This window comes from Tetrao urogallus (genome assembly GCF_951394365.1).
Source record: "Tetrao urogallus genome assembly, chromosome: Z".
Lineage (NCBI taxonomy): Eukaryota > Metazoa > Chordata > Aves > Galliformes > Phasianidae > Tetrao > Tetrao urogallus.
Window position 1 is genome coordinate 53,010,002 of NC_136816.1, and position 22,021 is coordinate 53,032,022.

A 22,021-nucleotide genomic window follows, 5' to 3' on the forward strand; every position below is an offset into this window, starting at 1 on the left:
GTCTGCTCTGTAAAAGAGTGAAACAGTCATGTAGTTAATCATTAGTGTTTGTTCTTTGCAGTAACTACTACTCTTTAGTCATAGGTTGAAGCTTGCAAAAAAGCTTGCAAAATACTTTTTTTTTTTTTCTTTTTTTTCTTTAGGAGACTAAGTGAACAAAGTGTTCCATACGATGTCAAAAGACAGCGATATCGTTCACCTCGCCGTGAAACACCTGCAGTTAACCAAGCAGTGCCTTCAACAGAAGAAAGTGCATGTTTGTTTTCAGGATCATCTCCATTGTTCAATGTGTGTTATGTACCAGATTTAAGTATACGTGTTCCTCGATTGCAAGATATTTCATTTCCGGACGTTACAGAAACAACGCTTCCTCTGGCCAAAGATAAGGTATTGTCTTTCTGTGACCGTGTTTGGTATCTACCTTCTGCATATGCAGGATACAGGGTTGCTGAGGTGGGCCAAAAAAATTTCAGAAAGGTTCTTTAACATTGTCACAGTGTCTCAGATGCTGAGCCCACCTTAGAAGGAATATGAACAACTGTAGCTGCCACTGAGATCCTTGGTATTTGAAACATTTTTCAATAGTCTACCTGTTGTTTATGTAAGCCGTTTGCTTTTGACATTGAGGATGTCTACATGTCAGTTTTAGAAACAGCAGAAGCTAGAAGGAAGGAAGAGAAGGAAAGAAGGAAGAGTTCATTAGTCAAAGGATATGGGAGCAGGGAGAATTCTGATAAAATCATCGAGTAACATCAGAGAAGCTAATTTCTTCTTTTTTTAATTAAAAAAAAAAAGCTTTTGTTTAGTCAGTGTTAATGTTTTATCTGCACCGACATGACAGAAGATTTATTTTAATATTTATGTCTGTTTATTAATGCATATATGGTGGTGGATGAAGAGGATCAGTTAGTGTCTGTTTTCACTAGAGATCTGATTAGTTCTTTAATCATTGGCATTGCGCAAAATAATGATGCCAACATAAGTCAGTTTTAATTCTTCATTTTGTCCTACTTACTTCTAGGCAAACAGTTGATATTTAAGTCAGCAGAAGATATTCTTGGTCTTTTACTGCTTTTCCTTGACAGGCTGAAGATAATGGTTGAACAATTAAAATACATAAATAAAAATAACAACGATTTCTCCAGGGCAGGTGTTCAGGATGAATTTAAGTGAACTAAAATGATGGAACAGATCATGTGAAACAATACTGACTTGTATTTTTTTAAACTCAGTTTTCTGTTTTTTCTTATGATTGCAAGAAGAAAGAATGTTCACTTCATTTATCTTTACTTTTCGAATGTGTGTCAAGTTAAGTCAGCAGGTTTTGGAGTTGTTTCAAGCATGCCAACAGCAGACGTGTGATTTGAATAGAAAAGAGCTCTGCAGATCAGAACTCCAGAGGGAAATTCAGCGAATTTTTCCATGTATGTTTTGAATTTGATTACTTAATATTGGTTTGAATGTTGTTGAGGTTCACAATTCTTCCTTACTCTGAGCTACGACGTGTTACACCAGGTTTTATTCTGTGGTTCTTTTTGTACAGGTAGCAGGCTCTTTTTGGTTGGGTCCTCTCTGAATGGATTTGGCACTCGTACAAGTGATGGGGATTTATGTCTGGTGGTTAAAGAAGAACCAGTAAGTAATTAAATATATATTTTTATGTGTATAGTTAAAGTCTGATCAGATGCACTCTCTTATAACTTGAACACTTTTTATTCAATAACATTTAAAAGCATATGTGCTTTTATAAGGCTGGCTTCTAAAATGAAAGAAAAATGTCAATACTCTTTTGATTGGATAACATCTTTTTGCACTGATTATAGCTATGATTCGTGGGTCTCATAACATTGCGCATACTAAATTAACCTTATAAACTCTTTAACCCAGCAAAGTATTCTGAAAATGAGCTTTGTCTTCATTTCACAAATGGAGAGAGCAAAGCAGAAGTAGGTTGCCTAAGATTATTCAGAAGGTTGTCTAAAGAACACTGAATTCATTTTAGATGCAGGAACTACTTTTAAGAAGTACAACTTTGTCATTTATTATTTAGATTCTTAGTCACCTGTTTCAGTGAGGAGGTGTAAGAAGGATTTTGATATGCGAAATATCAGAAGTTTTGTAAAAGTAAAATTTTAATTGAGAGAATTGATTGAACAACAAAAAAAACCCACTTACATAAGGCATTATGTTGAAGGAACTGGAGCATAAACAAAAAGGAAGGGAACAAATTACATTTTTATATGGGTGGGGTTGGTTCCCCTTCATGTTCTGTATCTGGATGTGTAATAGTTACTTAGCATATTGGATATGAATTGGGTATGTTTTATCTGACTTTTACTGCACTGAACACGTGATGATGAATGTGTTGGTATATCTGTTTGGTATATCTTGGTTGGTGTATCTGTGTCTTACTGTGTTGGATGTTTTCTGTGCTGTTTATTTTTTCATAATTTGAGAAGTAAAGCATGCTTGTTGCATAAGGATAAGGAATTTAAATTGGAGGCAACAATGTTTTTCTTTAACTTCAGTATTATGTTTCAGGTGAATCAGAAGACTGAAGCAAGGCATATACTCAGCTTAGTCCAAAAACTCTTCAGTACTAAACTTTGTAAGTTCCAGACTACAGTGAGGTGGTAAGACTATTGGCATTTTTAGAAGTTTTGATGCATGGTTATAACAATTTCAATTGCATTTCTGTTGTCAAGCTTCTAATCACAGTATTATTTGAAGTTAAAAATACTTAGTGTTACTTATAGTGTGAGATGGCACTGATAGGTAGTAAATAGAGAAGCCTAAATATTGCTCCCCAAATTAGTAAGCTTCAAGTATGGGCAGGATCTCAGATGATTTTTGCATCATGAAGAATAACTGGGAGTAGAAAGGGAGATGTGAGGAAAGTGGTTTTCCTTTTTAGAAACCTCTGTTAGTGTACTAATACTTTTTTAGAATGCATTGCATTTCTGTGGACGGAACTTTAAGAATTTTGTAAAGTAAGCTGTCACTCGCAGAAGACTGTGAAATTTTTTTGTTTGTTTTTTTCTTTTTGGTCTTGATACCTGTAAGATAGTTAACTAGGGTGCCTAGAGAAGAAAATTTAAGTGTTAACAGTACCAAGACATATAGGAGGAATAAGTAAATTTGTGGTTTTTATGAGTTGTTCAGGGTCCTCTCAGATGAAAATGGGGTTGTTCTTGACCTAAAAGTAAATGCCTTTTGCATGAAAGAGGTTTTGCAACACTACAGGCTTGGAGCAGAGTGACTGGAAGATTGTGTAGAGGAAAAGGACTTAGGGGTATAGGTCAACACTTGGCTCAACGTGAGGTAGTAGTATGCCCAGGTGGCCAAGAAAGCCTGTGGCATCTTGTCTTGTTTCAGAAATAATACAGCCAGCAGGCACGGGAGGTGATCCTCCCCCTAAATTCATTCAGCTGTAGTGTATTGAGTTGAGTATTGTGTTCAGTTTTGGGTCCTTCATTACAAGAAAGACATGGAGGCCCTGAAGCGTGTTCAGAGAAGAGCAACAGAGCTGTCAGGGGTGTGGAGCATAAGCCTTACGGGGAGTAGCTGAGGGAGAAGGAATTGTTTAGTCTCAGGGGAGCTCTCTCATCTGAAGGGAGGTTGTGGTGAAGTGGGGTCAGCCTCTTTTCTTTTTATAACTAGTCACAGGAAAGGGGATGGCCTTAGGTTGAGCCAGAAGAGGTGCAGGCTGGGTATTAGGAAGAACTTGAAAAAGTGGTCAGGTGCTGGAACAGGCTGCCCAGGGAGGTCCTTGAATCATCATCTGTGGAGGTGTTCAACAAACATGCAGATGTTGTATTAAGAACATGGTTTAGTGGGCTGTATTGGTGGTAGGTGGATGGTTGGATTAGATGATCTTAGAGGTCTTTTCCAAAGTTAATAATTCTTTTATTCTAGGGTTTTATACCACTACTTGAATTATTAAAAATATTAAATATTTATATTAATTTTATATTAATTTTATTATTTTATATTAATTAATATTAATAAATATTAAAAATCATGTCATTTACTATTACCAGTGACTGTCCCTCTAGTTCTCAGTCTTGTGATACAGTCTTTGATGACACTACTTACTCCTGCAATGGCAATAGGAACTGTAAATCTTTGTGCAGACTTCAGAATTTCTTTACAGGCAGATGTGCATATATGGCCTAGAAGCCCAGTGGCATCCTGGGGTGTAGCAGAAAGGGTGTGGTTAGTAGTTGAGAGCGGTTCTCCTTCCCCTACACTCTGCTCTGGTGAGACTGCATCTGCAGTGTTGTGTCCAGTTCTGGAGCCCTCAGTTCAAGAAAGACAGGGAACTGCTTGAGAGAATCCAGCGCAGAGCCACAAAGATGATTAAGGGAGTGGAGCATCTCCCTTACAAGGAAAGACTGAGGGAGCTGGGTCTCTTTAGCTTGGGGAAGAGGGGACAGAGATGACATCAGTAATGTTTTTACGTATGTAAGGAGTGAGTGTCAGGAGGATGGAGCCAGGATCTTCTCAGTGACATCCAAAGAAAGGATAAAGAGCGGTGGATGTAAGCTGGAATGTATGAGGTTTCACAAAAACATGAAAAAACTTCTTTACTGTGAGGATAACAGAACACAGGAATAGGCTGCTCAGAGAGGTTGTAGGGTTCTCTTTTCTGGAGGCATTCAAAATCCTCCTGAATGAGTTCCTGTGTGACCTGATATAGGTGTTCCTACTCTAGCAGGGGGATTGAACTAGGTGATCTTTCAAGGTCCATTCCAATCCCTGACATTCCATGATTCTATAATCTTTCAACCTATTCTTCAGGAGCTTACTTGAAAAGCAGAAGTGTTTGTCTTAGCGCAGGCATCTGATATTTAATTACTTATTATTGCTATTTTGTACTGATTGTTGTTTAGGTAGTCCAGAGCTTAGACTGGTACACTTGCAAGTAATACAAGTAATTTCCATTGCTGAGAAATACAGTGATAAATTAGTTTGTTTTCAGAGGCCAGAAAGGGAGCACTTACTTTCTCACTGTCTCTTTTTTTTTTTTTTTCCCTTCAAAAGATGTTTGAGAGAGTTTTAGACAAAAACAAGTTTGTTTTCCAGGGTACTGCTAACAGAAAAACATTCCTGTCTTTCAGGGACAACAGTCCCTGAAAGTTTTTCTTCTGCTATTACCCTCTTCGAATTGTTTCCCAATTCTCTGTTACATTGCATGTGCTTTTGATAAACTTTATTTAATCCAATTGCTCTGTGGAAGATGAGGCCAGACAAAATGCTGATACTACTGCTCCTGGCTAATTCTGTAAGTTGTGGTATGTAGACCTCTGAGATCATCTCGTAATTTTAACACCACTGTGGACATAAATTCATGTATCTAGCCATCTATCTTGTGTCATGTAGATGGAGCTGGTAGGATAAGGTTCAGAAGCGTTCACGTGACTTAAAATGAAAATGCTTTTCTGTATAATGTCTTTTCATTTGTATTTAATTCATTTACAGACTTCTTTTCAATTGCGCTGAAGTTCAGTACAAGGAGGTTTTCCAGTTACTCTGATGAAAGCTTATTTAAACAAATATAATTCTTATTCACAATTTAAGAATAGCTTGTGTGATTTGAAAAGGAATAGTTATCTTGTTTTCTTTCCCCAAGCTGGCCCTCAGAATCTAAATTCATATGCATTCTCTTCGCCTCTAGGAAAGCAATATTAGTTTCTGTGGTGTCTTGTGGGCACTCCTATAGATTTGTGGATTCAGGCTTGATTTGCACAGAAATTGAGGAAATGTGCTTCTTAAAACTAAGTTCTTAATCTTGCATTGTGTAGGAGTTAAAGGGCTAGAAAGAAGTTTTTTGGTGTTTTTCTGTCAGCATTTTGTAAGCATTTGTGAAATGGGTAGTATTCTAAGCTTTTTTAAATCTTCTACTACATGACCATAAAACAGAAACTTGGGAGTTTTTTCTAAGCGTGTCTCTTATCATCCTCTTTTTTCCTGGACTGTAATGTTATTGTACGCTTAAAAATGAAAGCTAAAATAAGTATGTGATACTGTTCTTCACTGTACAGCTTATATCCATCCTTTTCTCAGCTTCTCACCTCTTGTATGTAAACTATCTTCAGAACTTTGGGCCATCTCTTTCACTCTTTATGTCATTAACTCTGATTTTTAGATGAGTGTTTCACTCAAGGAGTTCTCTAGTGAGATTCAGCATTCATGTAAACTCCAGCTTATTTCATTTTAGACTTGCAAAAGTTAACAAATATGAGCAAGAAACTCAAGGCCATCAGATTTAGGGGCTGTGTTGTCACTGCATTTAGAATACTGACTGAAATAAAGATATGTTCTTTTCTGAATTGTCAAGTTGCATAGTCAAGCAGGAGGAGGCTTCTGATATTTATTCAGTATTTTATGTGACATGTTGGTCTCAAATGTAGGTATTGTATTTCTACTAGAGTAGAGAGATATGTTACTGCAATCCTTACATCCTCTTTCAAAGATCTATGTAGATTTATTATAGAAGTATTTGTTCAGATACCTGCATGTGTACATTTGTACAATACTGGCGCATGTGCAGAACTCTGATCAAACCAATGTCTTTTACAAATGAGAAAAGTGAATTTGAGCTGGTAACTATTACAGTGTATTGAAGAAAATAATACAAATGAAGAAGAATTAAACCTCAGTTTTATTACTCTCTTTAGACTAATCCAGTCTAGGCAGGATTTATTTTAACAGCAGTTTAGCTGTACTATGTTCATCGATGCTTACTGTCTGAATTAATTAGGACTTTTTCTCTTAGTTCTACAAAGGAATGCAGTAGTGGTCAGAACAGGATTTGAGAACATAATCCTTGTAGGAGTTGTCTAGTAGGGAACTTGAGCTAAAATCAATGACCTTGAAGGATTTTGCAAGTCGGTGAGAATATAATGTACTTAATGATGGTATGGATGTAAATCTTTCTAATTTTTCCAAACACGACGTAGAAAGAATAACATTATGTCCTAAGAAGAGCACTCTTCATTCCCTGCCTGCTTCTACCTGATTAGCATTAAGATCTTCAAGCTTTTCCTCTTACCTTCTTGCTTGCTCATGAATAGTTTATGTATATATGAGATAAAACAGAGGGCTGTAATAAATGTGACCTAGAAACATTGCCACATCTCCTTGGTGAATTCTTCACAACTGTTTAGCATCTCTAAACTTCTTGCCATAAAACCAAATGTTATTAATTAACACTCCTGTTTCAGTCCATCATAGAGATGATGAAATTTAATGGGTTTAGAATAGCATGACTCTTTTACTTAGAGTAGATACAACACATGATTATTCTGTTTATTATATGATGCTATCAGTATATGCCAGTTACAATTAATTGATAGTAGACAATATATTTATGATGTTTTGTTCTGTTAATGGTTTGTCATTCTCTAGGGCTTGTATCTTGTTTTAATTCAGTTTGTAAGATATTATTTAACGTAAGAGGAAGAAAACATTTGTTCAGTTAAAATATGGTTTTGCAAAAAGACGTCACTTTACAAGAAAATTGAATTCTGGATATGAATGATTAATTCATCCTGTGCTAGATGTTACTGTCCTAGGTACTTCATTACTCTGCATTCAGATTTCTGTGCCAGAATATCTAGTTTATCTTTCATTGGTATAAAGCTATTAATGAGATCAGGCTGTATGTGTAGGATGCCGAAGATCCTTTTGGCTTGTACCATGTTTGGAAGTAATATTTTGTACAGTCACTTGATCATTTATTCTGCAAAAGAAAAGATAGAATTAAATTGCTTAATCTGAAATTCTGTGTGAATAGTTTATTTTATTTATGATGACAGTACTTAGTCTTCATTGGATTGATTATGTTTTTTTCACCACTGAAGTGGCATCTGTGACTTGTTTTCATTTACATGCCCAAAACTGAAGTTGCTGTGTGGAATTCTTTACAAGATTTTTGTGTATACCTTCTGTCATAGCATCAAGATCAGATAGCATACTAAGATGCTTATTCAATCTGTATTTATTTCATCTACTACAATTTACTGCTTATGTACAACAGAGATTCTGCTAGCAGTGTCATCATTGTGAACCACTAAGGGTGTTAGCGTCAGGTCATTGCCTTCTGATATTACCTGCTCTATGTTACCCTTGGAAAACAGATTGGACTTGACTGTTTTTATTTTTTGTAGCCAAATATTTTGGCACAAGTACCTATCTGGTGTTGGAAGGTACTTGTATACAAGTATATGTTTGGAAGTGGGTTTCCACTAGAACAAATACCTTTAATACCTAACAGGCTCTTGAGAAGGACTGTAAGTGAGGAAAGTTAAATTGATGTGGCATGCATATGGGTACTAACAGTTGTCACCCGCACCCATATGTCAGGTGTCTTTATCATAAATTTGGCAAAGAAAGAAGACAGGATTCCATAGCTTTAAGTTCAGAATGTTCTGGTGAGTTGTGGAGAGAGATTTGGATGTCATCAGGTACAGGTAGAAATAGACGCATTAGTGTAAGTTGTACTGCATTGTATGTCTAGTGAAGATAGACCACAGAACCAGCTGTAAGGTTTTTCCTTTATAGTACGGTAGTAAGATTGACTTTCCTTTTCTCTCTCTGGGTATGTATTGAAGGCAGAGGGGTGTGTGTGCATATGTGTGTGTCTGTCTATGTGTTGCTTGGGATCATATATGCATTCAAATATAAGTAGAGGATTACTTTGTCCTACTTGTCCAAACAGCATATCCATAAAACACTTTCAGAAGTCCTGAAAAGTTTCACTTGAAGATACCACCCAAGCGCAATAGAGCTGGCAGTATTCAATCAAAGTAACTATCCAAACTGATAAAAATTTGTTTTGCAAAAAGTGAACATCAGCTCTCATTTAAGGTTATCTTTAATCTGCACTACTATCTTTCTCACACTTATGCTAATAAGTGAGTGCTAATTTGAGGTTAACTTACAGAAGCAAGTAGAAAATGTCTAAAGTTAACTATAGTCAAATTCAAATGACCTATATTTTGCAACATAAGAAATGAGTTAAACTGTGATTCTTGCCCAAGCACGTGTCATTTAAACTACAGATTCATTTTTTCTTTATTTTCTGTTGCTGTTTTGTGGACACTTTGTATTTAGGATTATGGCAAACATTAAGAGTAGTCTGAGATACTGAGGAGAACTGGTAAATGGCAGGTAACATGACTGATGCAGCAGTTTTGGGTAGTGAAGTGCAAAGATGCACTTAGTGGCACTGGATGCATCTGGCAGGGGTTCATGTGTTTGGTTTTGGGTGTTGATACTTTGAGGATAATCATCCTGTGATGTGTACTTAATGTGTATCCTATCTCTGTTAAAGCAAAATGTAAATTGAACTCACTCCGTCTCTGTTTGAAATTGAGATCTTAGCTGCTAATCACATTCCCTGTTTCGGAGGTAATTCATTGGGAAAAGTCTTTCATGGTACTTACTCTGTTGATCAAAAAAAAAAGATTTTAAGTGAAAATTTAAGCATTATCTGTGCACAGTGAAGGTGCAGTTACACTAGTATTTTTTATCAGTAAAATGCGTAGTTTCTATCGTAAGAAAATTAGACTCAATTAAAAACTATGCAGCTGAATCATGTCCCATTTGCTGTAACATGGTGCTGGGCTTAGCTATCTGGGTGTGTGGTGTATAGGTGTATATATAGGTGTGTTCTTACTCCCTTATTTCTGATCTGTAATGATATTAGAAATCCTGAATAATGTAAGTACTACTTGGTGAAGGCACTTTAGACTGGCATTCCTTATGTTTACATTTCTTGAAAGTATTTCCTGCTGAAAATTTTTTACCTATTGTTTTCTTCTTATGTTTAGTGCATTTTTATACTCTTTCCTAGATTGCACTTCCACAGCAGTTGCTAAATGTTTCCTAATTTAGCACCACCCTTCTGAGAATATTTTTGTTAAATGTACTAAGCTTCTGTTTGCTGTAGATCACTCAGTTTGATTCCAGGAGCTTTTTTTTTTTTTTAAGGCATCTTGCATGAAACTTAACTAAATATTTTTCTCTTTCAGCAAGTTACATTGAGCGACCTCAGCTGATTCGAGCAAAAGTGCCAATAGTGAAGTTCAGGGATAAAGTCAGGCAAGTACTTTGTTCAGCTTCATTTCTTGCACTTTGACAAGGGAAAATGGTCTGTGTTTTTGCTCTCTATATAAGTTAGCCCATTGCAGTCTTTTGTTATTGTTGTTTATGTTGTGCTGTAGTTGTATTGCAAATTTGTACAGCTAGTGTGCAGTGGCAGAGCAATTCCTTGATGATCCAAAACTCTTCTTCTGATGGGGCTGCTGTTTCATTTCTGTGATGTGAACTAATAGCAGGACATTGTGTATTTCTACAGGCAATTTGTGTACTGAGGATTCCAGTTGACAGATGCATTGTAGCAGGGGGGGGAAAAAAAAAAGATAGGAAGTAAACTGTTGCGAAAAACAGTTTTTCTTTCTGTGGAAACAGCTGGACTATTGAGCTACTTAAGGACCAGTTCACAGCTTTTTACAATATGCAAACAATACCAAAACAATATTTAGTTTCTAGTAATGGCATAGTCTTCTAAAAGGCAGAAAATATTTTAAATCAAGAAAACAATCTTCCCTCTTCTAGGGAGATATTCCATGTTTAAACAAAATGTAGTGTTAAATGTTTGATTCATGATGTTATGTACTAGTTTCATGGCCTTTTTTTACGAAGGGGAAGTAATTGGAGTGAAGTGGATGTGTTACATATTCTTTTATTGGTTTTGTATTTTTTATGAACACAATGAAAATAAGTAACTAAAAGGAATATACTAGAATAGGGAGCAATGTAGTTCTTATCAGATATAGTAAGTATCTAACATTAAGAAAAAAAGCCTACAGAGCATAGAAGCAAGGATTGGTAACCTGGAAGGAAAACAGAGATGTTGTCTGAGCATCCGGTGATGAAGTTAGTAAATTTAAAAGCCCAAATGGAATTGAGTCAGTCAAGATACATCAAAGGCAATGTGGAGGGATTTTACAAGTACGTCATTATCAAAGGAAGGAGTAGGGAAGATGTGGATAAAGTGCTGAATGGGACTGGGAGTGTGGTGTCACAGAACGATGAAAAGGCTCAGGTACTTAATGCCTTTTTTACTTGCAAGACCAACTTAGAAGAATCCCAGGTCCCAAATGCCAGGGTGGAAGGCTGGAATGGGAAGGGTGTATTTAGAGGAGAAGGATCTGGTCAGAAAATATTTCAGCAAGCTGATCATTTGCAAGTCATAAAATGATAGAAGAGCTTGGGTTTGAAAGGACTTTAAAGATCATCTAGTTCCTGTCCCCCCTTACTTGAGTAAGTTGCTGCCCACTAGATCAGGTTGCCCAGGGCCACATCCACCATGACTTTGAACACCTCCAGGAATAGGGCATCCACAGATTTCCTTGGGCAGCCTGATTCAGTGCCTCACCACATTCTGAATAAATAATTTACCCCTAATGTCTAGCCTAAATCTCTCCTCTTGACTATAAAACCATTCCCCTTGTGTTATCCATGGGCTCTGGTGGCGTGCACTCACAAGGGCTGATGGTGCTGACAGATGTGACTGTGAGGCCACTCTTTAATTTTTGCATGATTATATCAACTGGCATAAGTACCTGAAAAACAGAGGAAAGCAAATGCTGCTCATATGTTCAGGAAGAGCAAGAAGAATGACCCAATCCCTGGAAGGTAATGAAATAGGTTACCCTTGAAACCATTCCCAGGCATATGAAATGGAAGAAAATCATAAGGAATAGTGAGTGTGCCTTCACAAAGAGGAAGTTATGCCTGACAAACATTATTTTTCAGCGTAGTCACCACCGTAGTTAAGCATTTTTGCCAGCAATGAACAAGAGTCTGCATGCCCCGCTCAAAGAAAATCTGCACCGCTGGAGGTGACCTGCTATCATTGCTGCTGAAATGCACCACTCACCACCTCACTGTGCTCTCATCCACTGTTTGATCACCATAGAAGTTCAGCAAGTGTCAATGACTGTCAGTGCATGCCATTTTTACATTAAGAACTGTGTGGCACACCTTTGCTTTATATGAGTTTTCATGTCAGATGCCTGCTTTGCGTTATTTTATCAGACGGCTGCTCTGCTGCCATCTGTCGCATGGCAACAACATGTAGTGGAATATTGGTGGAAAGGTTCAACCTCTACTGCCATACCACTGACAACCTTTTATGTTACAGGCCAGCATAATAAAACAAGAGGCATTACTTCAGGAGCAACCCTCATAGGTTTTTTAGTACTATGGGTAGTTAACATGTGTAGACAGTATGAAATTCAAATTTCATTGCTGAACAGATAAAAATAAAGCATGTAATGCTTGTTTGCCTCACTATATCATTAAAAACAAAAAATGAAACAGTTATTAAAAATTGTGTTCTCTGAAATAGTTATGATCCATATTTATTTTTTTCCACTATTTTTTTAAGTAACATGCACTATTTACTAGTAAAGAATATTCATTTCAAAATGCTTGCTGATTATTCCTAGTCATCATTGCAACAAAGAGATTCTTACGTTTTGACTTCTTCCACTTGCGTATCCTTTTCAGTTCACCAGCATGATCTGCTGAATGAGTATGTTGGAGAATGCTTATTAGCATCAAATGTGTCCATGGTAAATCATGTGCTGGAATTCTGTTTGGGAGAAAGACTTGTTAGAATTCCAACAATTATCTGTTAAGCTGTTCTGTGTTCTACGTTTGTATCTGCATATATTCTCCATAAATACAGCTGTATTTGATTATGTAGTTGAAGTCTATCAATAATTCAACTACTCTAGACAAAACTGGAGTAAGAATCAAACTGTGTAATTTGTACTGTTTGGGAGGCTTCTACAGTATAGTTATCTTAAGGGTGCATTTCTCCACCTCTGCCACTTGGTTAGTAATAAATATTTTGAAATTAGTACTATGATTATTGATTTTTTTTATTTTTCCTAACAGCTGTGTGGAGTTTGACTTGAATGTAAATAATATTGTAGGAATAAGAAATACATTCCTTCTGAGAACCTATGCATATGGTAAGTTTTTAATTTCCTTGTTTCTATAAGCTTAACATGCTTTGTTAGTTTTATTTTGGTATTGATAGACTATGAAAATTTAGTTCAGTAAGGAACTGCATAAAATTACCAATTAGCTACATTAGTTAGATTTAAGTGGAATTTCTTTCTCACTTTAAATGCATGGATTAAACCCTGAGTTTAAGTCCGGCCTTCTGACTTGCATGGCTGCATTGAGCGAATAGATGTTGTCTTGGCTGCATACAAATATGTTGCTCTAAAAGTAATGCCTCCTGTTTGTTTCCATGGAAACTATAACACTTATGAAGGGCACAATAGCACTATTTGACAGAGCAAATTCTCAGCTACAAAACATTTTTTTTTAACATAGTTGCCACCATTAGCCATGCATTTTCACCAGTGATGAATGAGCCTGTGTGCTGTGCTCTTAAAAAATCTGCACCAGCAGAAGTGATCCACTGTTGCCACTGCTGAAAAACACCACCCACTGCCTCAGTGTGCTCGCATCTGCTGTTTGATCTCCATAAATGCTCAGCAAGCATCAGTTTCAGTGGGTGCATTTTCTTCTGTGTGGAGGAACTCGATTTCACACCTTTGCTCCATATACATTTCCATGTCAGGAGCCACTTTGTCAGACTGCTGCTCTGCTCCCATCAGTTACAAAATAATGGAATGTTGTTGAGAAGGTTCAACTGCTGCTGCTATACCACCACCATCTGCCTCTGACATTACAGACCAGCATAATACAGGAGGCATTACTTTCAGAACAGCCCTTGTAAAATGTACAATATTGTTCATTTATAAGTAACAAAGCATTTTATTTTTTATATTTTCTTTAAAATAATGAAAAGAGAACGAAAGCAGAAAACTAGTGGGATATTTGAACTTGTTTTTCTAAAACTAATACATCAGTCTGGTTTAGTGGAAGTGGCTACAGTTCTTAGTGAGCCCTCAAAGTGTTCATCAGATTACAGATCTTTGCTGAAATTTTACTCTTCCTGTGCTTCATCCTTGATGAAGGATCCTTGACAATTATTCACAAATGTATGTACTGCCGAAAAGCAATGAAGTGGATAAGGTGTGGTTGCGAAGCAAAGGATCTTTCCCTCTGGTAGGAGAGGTCTTACAAAAGGTGAAGAGATGTGATCAGATTTTTAAGTTGAATATCTGATTGCAATTACATACATTCAATTTGAAAATACATAGGTAATCTATTTATATCAACTGAAAATGGTGTCACAAACATGAATCAGTTTTCTTTGCAATCTTAAAACCTATTTTCAAACTCCTTTATTGAAATGGAAAGCATTGCTGCATATTCTTCACTGTTCACAGCACCGTATTTAGCCAGTGAATCAAAATGCATGCAATTATTTGCCATCACTTGAGTCAGCACTGCCATCCCCGTGCTCTGGTTTCAGATGACGGTGTTAGCAGTGCACTGTTGGTTTGGTTGTTGCTGAGTGATAGGTGCATGCCTAAGGCCGCTCTGTGTTGAAGAGCTGTCACTTCTGTAGTGAGGGGCATTTGGAGGGCCACATTGCCAGCCATATTAGGCCATCTGTGGGCCATGCCTGGGTTGGACATGCCTGGATTAAACCAGTGTATCAGCTAGATATGTTTCTAATTGAATTCTGTAGTACTCAGAATGTAATTAAGATTCTTCATACTGAGGCGCATGTATCTGTTATAAGATTTAAAGTTTTCTGTAGATAAGGAGGGAGGGAAGGGGAACAGTGTCAAACATATGGTTGTACTGTTACCTTTAATTTTGTTTCCTGACAGTTACTAATCAGTGTGTGTGGCTGATAGCTAGCTGTAGATCTATGTTCTTATAGAGTTTTTTCCTGGAAAAATATAAAATACTGCTTCAGTTCTTATACTCACCCCGAAATAATATGGATTGTCTCCTCTCAGGCTTTTGTGTTCCAGAGGAGGATAGACTTCTTAGTGAGAAGTAACACAAATCTAGTAAACTAAGCTTTTCAAACTTGGTACTGCAGTATTTTTTAGTAGATCCATACTTAAGAAGCAGACTGACTTTGGGCTAATTATAGAATCACAGAATCATAGATGGTGGAAGGGATCCCTGGAGATCATCTACTTCAACCTACTGCTAAACCAGGTTCCCTAGAGTGGGGAAAGTGTCCTTGTGGGTTTTGAATATCTCCAGAGAAGGAGGCTGGACAGCTGGTTTCCATGCTCTTCAACCTCACAGTAAATAAGTTTTTCTCTCGTGTTCATATAGAACTTCCTGTGCTCCAGTCTTTGCCCATTGCCCCTTATTTTTCACTGGCACCACTGAAGAGCCTGGCCCCATCCACTTGCCTCCTGCCCTTTACGTATTTATTAGCGTTGATAAGATCCCTTCTCAGACTTTCTTCTCCAGAGTGACCAGACTCATGTCTCTCCCGGAACCTGATCATCTTTATGGCTTTTCACTGGACTCTCTCCAGTAGTTCCCTGTCTTTTTTGAACTGCAGAGCCCAGTACTGAACACAGAACTCAGGATGTTCGTTGCAAGGCAGTTGCAGGTGTAGGAAGCTATCAGTAGAAGTTACCTTTAATGGTTCGTTTTGATTAAATGTCAAAGAGAGCTATTTCAGTGTTCCATATTCATTTTATTATGAGGGTCTAAATCTTGCTCAGGATAAGACACTAAGTATAATCTCTTTGTATGTCTTTGTCCAGAAAGGAATTTAATTCTGAGTTTTAAAATAATAGGATAATGTTTTCAATTCATAGCTGTGGGTGAGGGCTTATACTGAATGTTGTTATAGTTGTTTCTAGCGTCTGCTGCAAATTTCCCACAAATTGTTATAAGGCAGAAAAGAATTAGATGTTTAGAATTAGATGTTTTAAAAAGCAGTGGAAGGGATCCTAGTGTCACAACTTTTCTTTCATTCTGCCTAGGTGGCCTCTTCTGGAAGGCCAGCATAACTAATTTAGTCTATTCTCTCCGGATCTATGAATGAATCACAGAACTGTAGGGGTTGGAAGGGACCTCCAGAGATCATTGAGTCCAACTGCCCTGCAAAGCAGGCCCCCGACAGCAGGCTGCACAGGTGGATGTCCAGACAGTTCTTGAATATCTCCAGAGAAGGAGAATCCACAACACGCCCTGGGCAGCGTGCCCCATCACCTTCATTGTGAAGAAGCTCCTTCGTATGTTGGTGCTGAATTTCGTATGCTCCAGTTTACGGCCATGAACTTTTACTGTCCCTTTTCCTACTTCTGCCAACGATTTTGAACTCAGCTACTTCATGTCCACTGTCACCACAGTGACTAACAACGCTTTGCCTTCTCTTTAACAAGAAATCTATCAAATCTAGCAGGACATCTTTCCTAGTAGGCTCCCTGTAGTACTTGTACCAAGAAGTGTGCTTTCAGAATTTCTTGATCCTGCCTGCAGTTAAGTGTGTGGTATTTCTAGTTAACATCTAGGAAGTTGAAGTCACCTGTAAGGGCAAGGGTAACTGATCTAGAGATACCCCTTTATTTCTTATAGAGTAATACACTGGTGTTGTTCTTCTGTCTGAATTACCTACGTAGTAGACTCTCACAGCAGCAGAGGCTCTGTTGCTGTGTCATTGCCAATGGCATGCACCATACAGCTTAGCTTCTCTATTACACACAGCACCACCCCACCTCACCCTTCCTGTCTCTTCCTCCTAAAAAGCCCAGGACTATCTGCTCTGACAGACATCCCAGGATTCTTTCCACCAAGTCTTGCCAGTTGTGTCTGGAACTGAGCCAAGGCTTATGAATCCTCTTTCTTGTTCCTCACACTGTATGCATTTGTGTAGAAAAGAAACCTACTTAACCCAAGGCAAATTACAAAATCAGCATTTCAGCGCATGATTACTGTTTTCATAAAGTCCAACAAATACTTAAACAATCTTATTCTCTGCCGATCATAAGAATTATTTTCCCTACCCTCAAAGTTTACATCATATACATTTAAAACATTTACATTTGGTCTGTCTTGATAGCAGTTTAATTCAGGGAATTTATATAATATACTGGAGAGAACTGAGAGTGCAACGTTGCTTTGCTGACTGGTGCATCCAGTTTTGTCTTATCTGCAAGTTACATTGCAAGAATTATCCTGGCTCGGTATCTCTAGATCTTATTCCTCAAATTACTGCTTTTCAAATGCAAATATTTATTGTGACCTTTGTAAGATTGATAGAAGTTGTATAATGATTAAGTACGTTCTATTAAAAGCTTGCAGAAGGTAACCTTAGAATGCAAGAATGGTATCATGTTGATCAAGAAAGAGCAAAAATTGACTAACTGTTGCCTAGCTGAATGTGCTTTTTTTGAGAAGTAATTTGTTTTGTTTACAGTTGAGAAACGTGTTCGTCCATTAGTATTGGTTGTTAAGAAGTGGGCGAGTTTTCATGACATAAATGATGCCAGCCGTGGTACTTTAAGCAGCTATAGTCTTGTATTGATGGTTTTGCACTATTTACAGAGTAAGTATGTTTTTGCATGTTAAAACTGTCATTTTTGAAGTTTATATTTATGTAGCTTTCCTCTTTAAAAAAAGTTAAACACTGTCAGAAATCATCTTCCACATAGAAAAGTCTGAAAAAGAGGTGATTTTACTTCATTTCCCAAGTGGTGTGATTCGGACCTACTCTCCAGAGGTGGCTATCAGCTTTAAAAAGAAAAAAGAAAAAAACAACCAAAAAAACAAACAAAAAAAAAGTTTGCAGGACACTGTTTAAAATAAACTCAAGCTCTAGTTCTTGAAAAATGTGCCTGGGTTGAAAAGGGCAAAGCTTGAAAATAACAATTTCTTTTTAAATGTTGGGAACTTTCAAGCAAATTTGAGACAAATACTAAGGGAGTGTTTTTTATTGTTCTCATGTGGAAAAGACTGAATGTGGAGGGGATGTAGCATGTGGTTAGACTTTGCTGTTATGTGGACTTTCCTTTTGTAAAGTAACTGATGTTGAAGACTATTAGAACTTGGGATACTTAACTTCAAGGGGCAGAATCTTTTTCTTGTGTCTCTGGTATGTTGAAATATTCAACATCTATTTGGAGCAGGAGAGCTTTACCTGAAGATCTGAGGACCCCTGCTAAGAATTCAAGAAAGCCATGCAGTCTAAAAAGGTTCCTGAGGAATAGTTTGAAAAAAGCTTTCCCCCATCCCTTTCTGTCTGTAGAAGACCACATTTGTAATTCTTTAGTTTGCAATTCCTGCTTAAGACTTAAGGAATCATGTAGGAAGTCATTTAACTCAGTATGAGTTTCTTCAATGCTTACTGTGAGATAAGTAATTTCACAAAGGAAGGCAAGAAACCACTGAAGAGTACATCATATGGAGTAACAAACCTGTGGAACTATTTTCTAAATTCCTGTGAGTTCACACACAAACTTCATGCTTTGCTGCTTAATTCTCTGTTTCAATTTTTAAAAATACACTAGTAGTTCTTTCCACTCATTTCAACATTTTTTTTCTGTCAGTTTGTGTAGGTTTTTTATTATTTTGATATTTTCCCCATTTTTGAATCATATGAATCATAGAAGGGCTAGGGATGAAAAGGATCTCAAGGATCATCAAATTCCAATCCCCCTGCCAAAGACAGGATTCTGAAGCACTAAATCAAGTACTAGGTCAGAGTGCCCAGGGCCCCATCCAACCTGACCTTAAACACCTTCAGGGATGAGGCATCTACATCTTCTTTTGGCAATTGGTTGCAATACCCCTCTCTCAGTAAAAAAGACTTTCCTAACATCTAAATCCCCTTTCATTTAAAACCATTCCCCCTTGTTTCTATCACTGTCTACTCTTATAAAAAAATATTTCCCTCATGTTTACAAAGTCCCTTTAAATACTGGAAGGCCACAATGAGTTCTCCCCACGCCCTTTGTTTTTCTGGGCTGAACAAGCCCATTTTCTTCAGCCTGTCCTCACAGGAGAGGTGCTTCAGCCCTTGGATCGTCTTCATGACCCTCCTCTTGACCCTCTCCAGTAGCTCCACATCCTTCCTTTGTTGGGGGCCTCAGCCTTAAATATAGTATTCCAATGGGGTCCTCATGAGAGCAATGGGGACAATCACCTCCCTGTCCTTGCTGGCCACCCCTGTTCTGATGGAACCTAGGATACCATTAGCCTTCTCGGCTGCAAGTGCACACTGCTGGCTCATACTAAATTCTTCATCAGCCAGGACCCTAAGTCCTTCTTAGCAGGGCTGTCGTCAAGGAGTTCTTCTCCCAGCCTGTATATATGTCTGAGTCTACTTTAACTCAGTGCAAAATCATGCACTTTGCTTTGTTAAACTTGTGTTGTTTTGTTAATCCATTAGAAAAATGCAGTGTTTAGTTCATCTGACAGCTTATTTGGCCTGGAGTGAAGGATTCTCGCTGTAGAGCGAGTAGCCAACTGTTTATTAGTTGCGAGATCATACTACACCCACTCTGTTCTAGGGTGGAAAGCTTTTTTATGATAGTTGACTCAAGCTGGTAGTTTTCTTTCAGCTTAACAGTATCTGTAACAGAGGATCTAGGAGGATGTTTGTGTGTTTGGGATCCAGTTGGTTGTGTTAAATTTGATGCCTACACCATGTACATACTATTAACATACAAATCTCAAGGACAGTAGAATGTAAGTATGTCTGTCCTGTATGTTGTTTTCTCTATATCTGCTGTGGTGGAATTCCATATATTTATTTGTTTCTGTGGGAAAAAAAACATCAAGTCTGTTGTCACAGGACTGAACTCATACTGTAGGCAACTGAGCACTTCTGTGTAGATCCTTAATAAAATACAAATGTGTATAGATAGATAGATAGATAGATAGATGATTTATTTGGAGGCTTTAAAAGGCCGAAGTAATTTTTATGTGCAAGATTGGAGATGTTGGGAGCTACAATGTGGTGCAAAGATGGCCACGTAAAGGTGAAGCACAAGCAGGAAAGGTGAAAAATATCTTTATATAGTCTAGCGGCTAGTGAACATCTAAACAGTGACTTGATAAACGTTTAGTTATTGATATTGTGCTTTTAGTGGGAGCTGCCCTTTTCAGTTGGCAGCTTATTCCCCAAATCTGTTTTCAGTGTCGTAGTAACTCCGGACACTGATTGCGAGAGGGGAATTTCTTAATTCTTATTGGATGCTGTGTACAATCATCATCTTGCCATTTCTGGGTTGTGCATCAAAGTACAAAAGAGGTAGTAGGAGTTACTAGTGAGTATAAATGTGTAGGCCTGAAGTAGTGTTAACAACTTTGCAAGCATGAGAGCACTTGCTGTAGCCATTTCTGGCAGCTGCCACAACTGTCTGATAGAGAAGAAAGTTTGAATAAATCTGTCTGATCAGTCAGCTTCCTGAGGAGTATCAGAAGTCCGCAGACCAAAGGAGCCTTTTAACTGTGCTTTGTACTCTTTATTGCCTAAAAAAAGGCAGTCATCTGGTCGTGCTTCTAGCACCTAATCTTGTGTTCCTGCAAATTCCAAATTATTTTTTTACTTCTACTACATGCATGTGATAATACTGAAAACAGTTTATGTCCCAGTCACACAATTTTCTGATGGGGCTTTTGTTGATGGTACCACGGAATTAAAAAATGTAATTTAAAAGCTTTCTTGAGCAGGAGACAGTGTCTCTATCTTCACCAGGCAAGCTGTTTTCCTTTACTTCTTAATGCATTTCAATGTTCTCATACTTGTGCAGAGAACTTAGAACCTTGGCTTGAGTTTATTTCGTAAGTACAGCAGCGTCTTATGACACATCAGATGTCTGATGAACCTTCCTCCAGGTAGCAGGTCCAACTGTCATTATTAACTAGGAAAATAGAAACTTCTGGCAAATGCTAGTGGTAAGTAATTTTTCCACATGACTCCAGCCTCTCAGTATATTGTACAGACCCAGATGAAGTATGTTAATTACTCATATTGCCTAGATCTTGTTGCCATTTCTTTCATTATGGCAGAGGATAGAAAAATATTCCAAACCTTATAGAAATAGAATACTCTTTAATATTTGTAAATACCCCCCCCCCCCCCAAAAAAAAAAAAAAAAAGATTATTCAAGCAACTGGTAGTTCACATATTATAATCTTTGAAGTTATCCCAAGCATGCTGTGAGAATTCTGCTGTTCTAATATTTGGTCCTTGTGGAAGATGAATTCTTTAACATCCCTTCCTCTGTGAGACCTTGTTTGAAGGTTGAATCAGGTCCCAGGTCAAGGTCCTGTATGCTGAACTTAATTATCATTTTTGCTTAATTATCATTTTTGCAACTTAATTATCATTGTGAATGATGCAGGTAACCATGTAAAAGGACATGGTAATGTTAGAAGTTCAGTACAAGAACAATGCTAACAGTGCTGTCAATGCTCTGATTCTTTAGACGGATGTTGATACTTGAGGAATTTTTTCTGTCCACCTTTAGCACCATCAGACCCGGGAGATAATTTTTTCTCTCTTAATGTTATAGTGCAGTTTATGTTTTCCCATTCACGACTTATAAAAGTTATAATTGTTTAGTTTATGTTGTGTTAGTATTGTTATTGTCTGTATGATCTTGATATTCCACTTGCCATTCAGTAGACCAGCTAAGAGCATTTGACTTTATTTATTTATGCTATATGGACAGGAACAGCTAGTAAGTATTGGGTGTTTTATCTTAAAGTTGTATTCAAGACTCAGTATATAATACTTAGCAGCTGGAAAGTGTATACTTATGCAGTATATAGAGATTTCCAATGCTTTGGCAGAATCATTTTAAATTGAGGGGAAAAAATGAGTGAAGCTATAATTTGCCTTTTGGAAATCTAGATGAATTTCTTATAACAATGAATTAACATAAATTTTCAAAGTCAAATAGTATCCAGCTGCTGTAGATTTTTCATGTCTTCTGCAAATAACAGTAACAGTGTCTTCCCTTAGCTGAATTAACTGCTTATACTATTATATATAAAATAAAGTAATATAAATATTTATGGAGTAATTTTT

At 37.4% G+C, this 22,021-nt stretch overlaps 1 protein-coding gene across 1 annotated transcript in view; it reads left to right on the forward strand.

The window, feature by feature from the left end:
- Positions 1-22,021, forward strand: part of TENT2 (terminal nucleotidyltransferase 2) — a gene marked incomplete at both ends in the record, with an annotated part of 37,702 nt that overhangs the window by 2,622 nt on the left and 13,059 nt on the right. Inside the window, 7 exons of the mRNA XM_079548476.1 lie at positions 144-387; positions 1,310-1,424; positions 1,544-1,635; positions 2,542-2,608; positions 10,038-10,107; positions 12,976-13,052; positions 17,402-17,530. Coding sequence (XP_079404602.1) covers positions 144-387; positions 1,310-1,424; positions 1,544-1,635; positions 2,542-2,608; positions 10,038-10,107; positions 12,976-13,052; positions 17,402-17,530 — 794 coding nt within the window. The remainder of the gene's footprint in view (positions 1-143; positions 388-1,309; positions 1,425-1,543; positions 1,636-2,541; positions 2,609-10,037; positions 10,108-12,975; positions 13,053-17,401; positions 17,531-22,021) is intronic.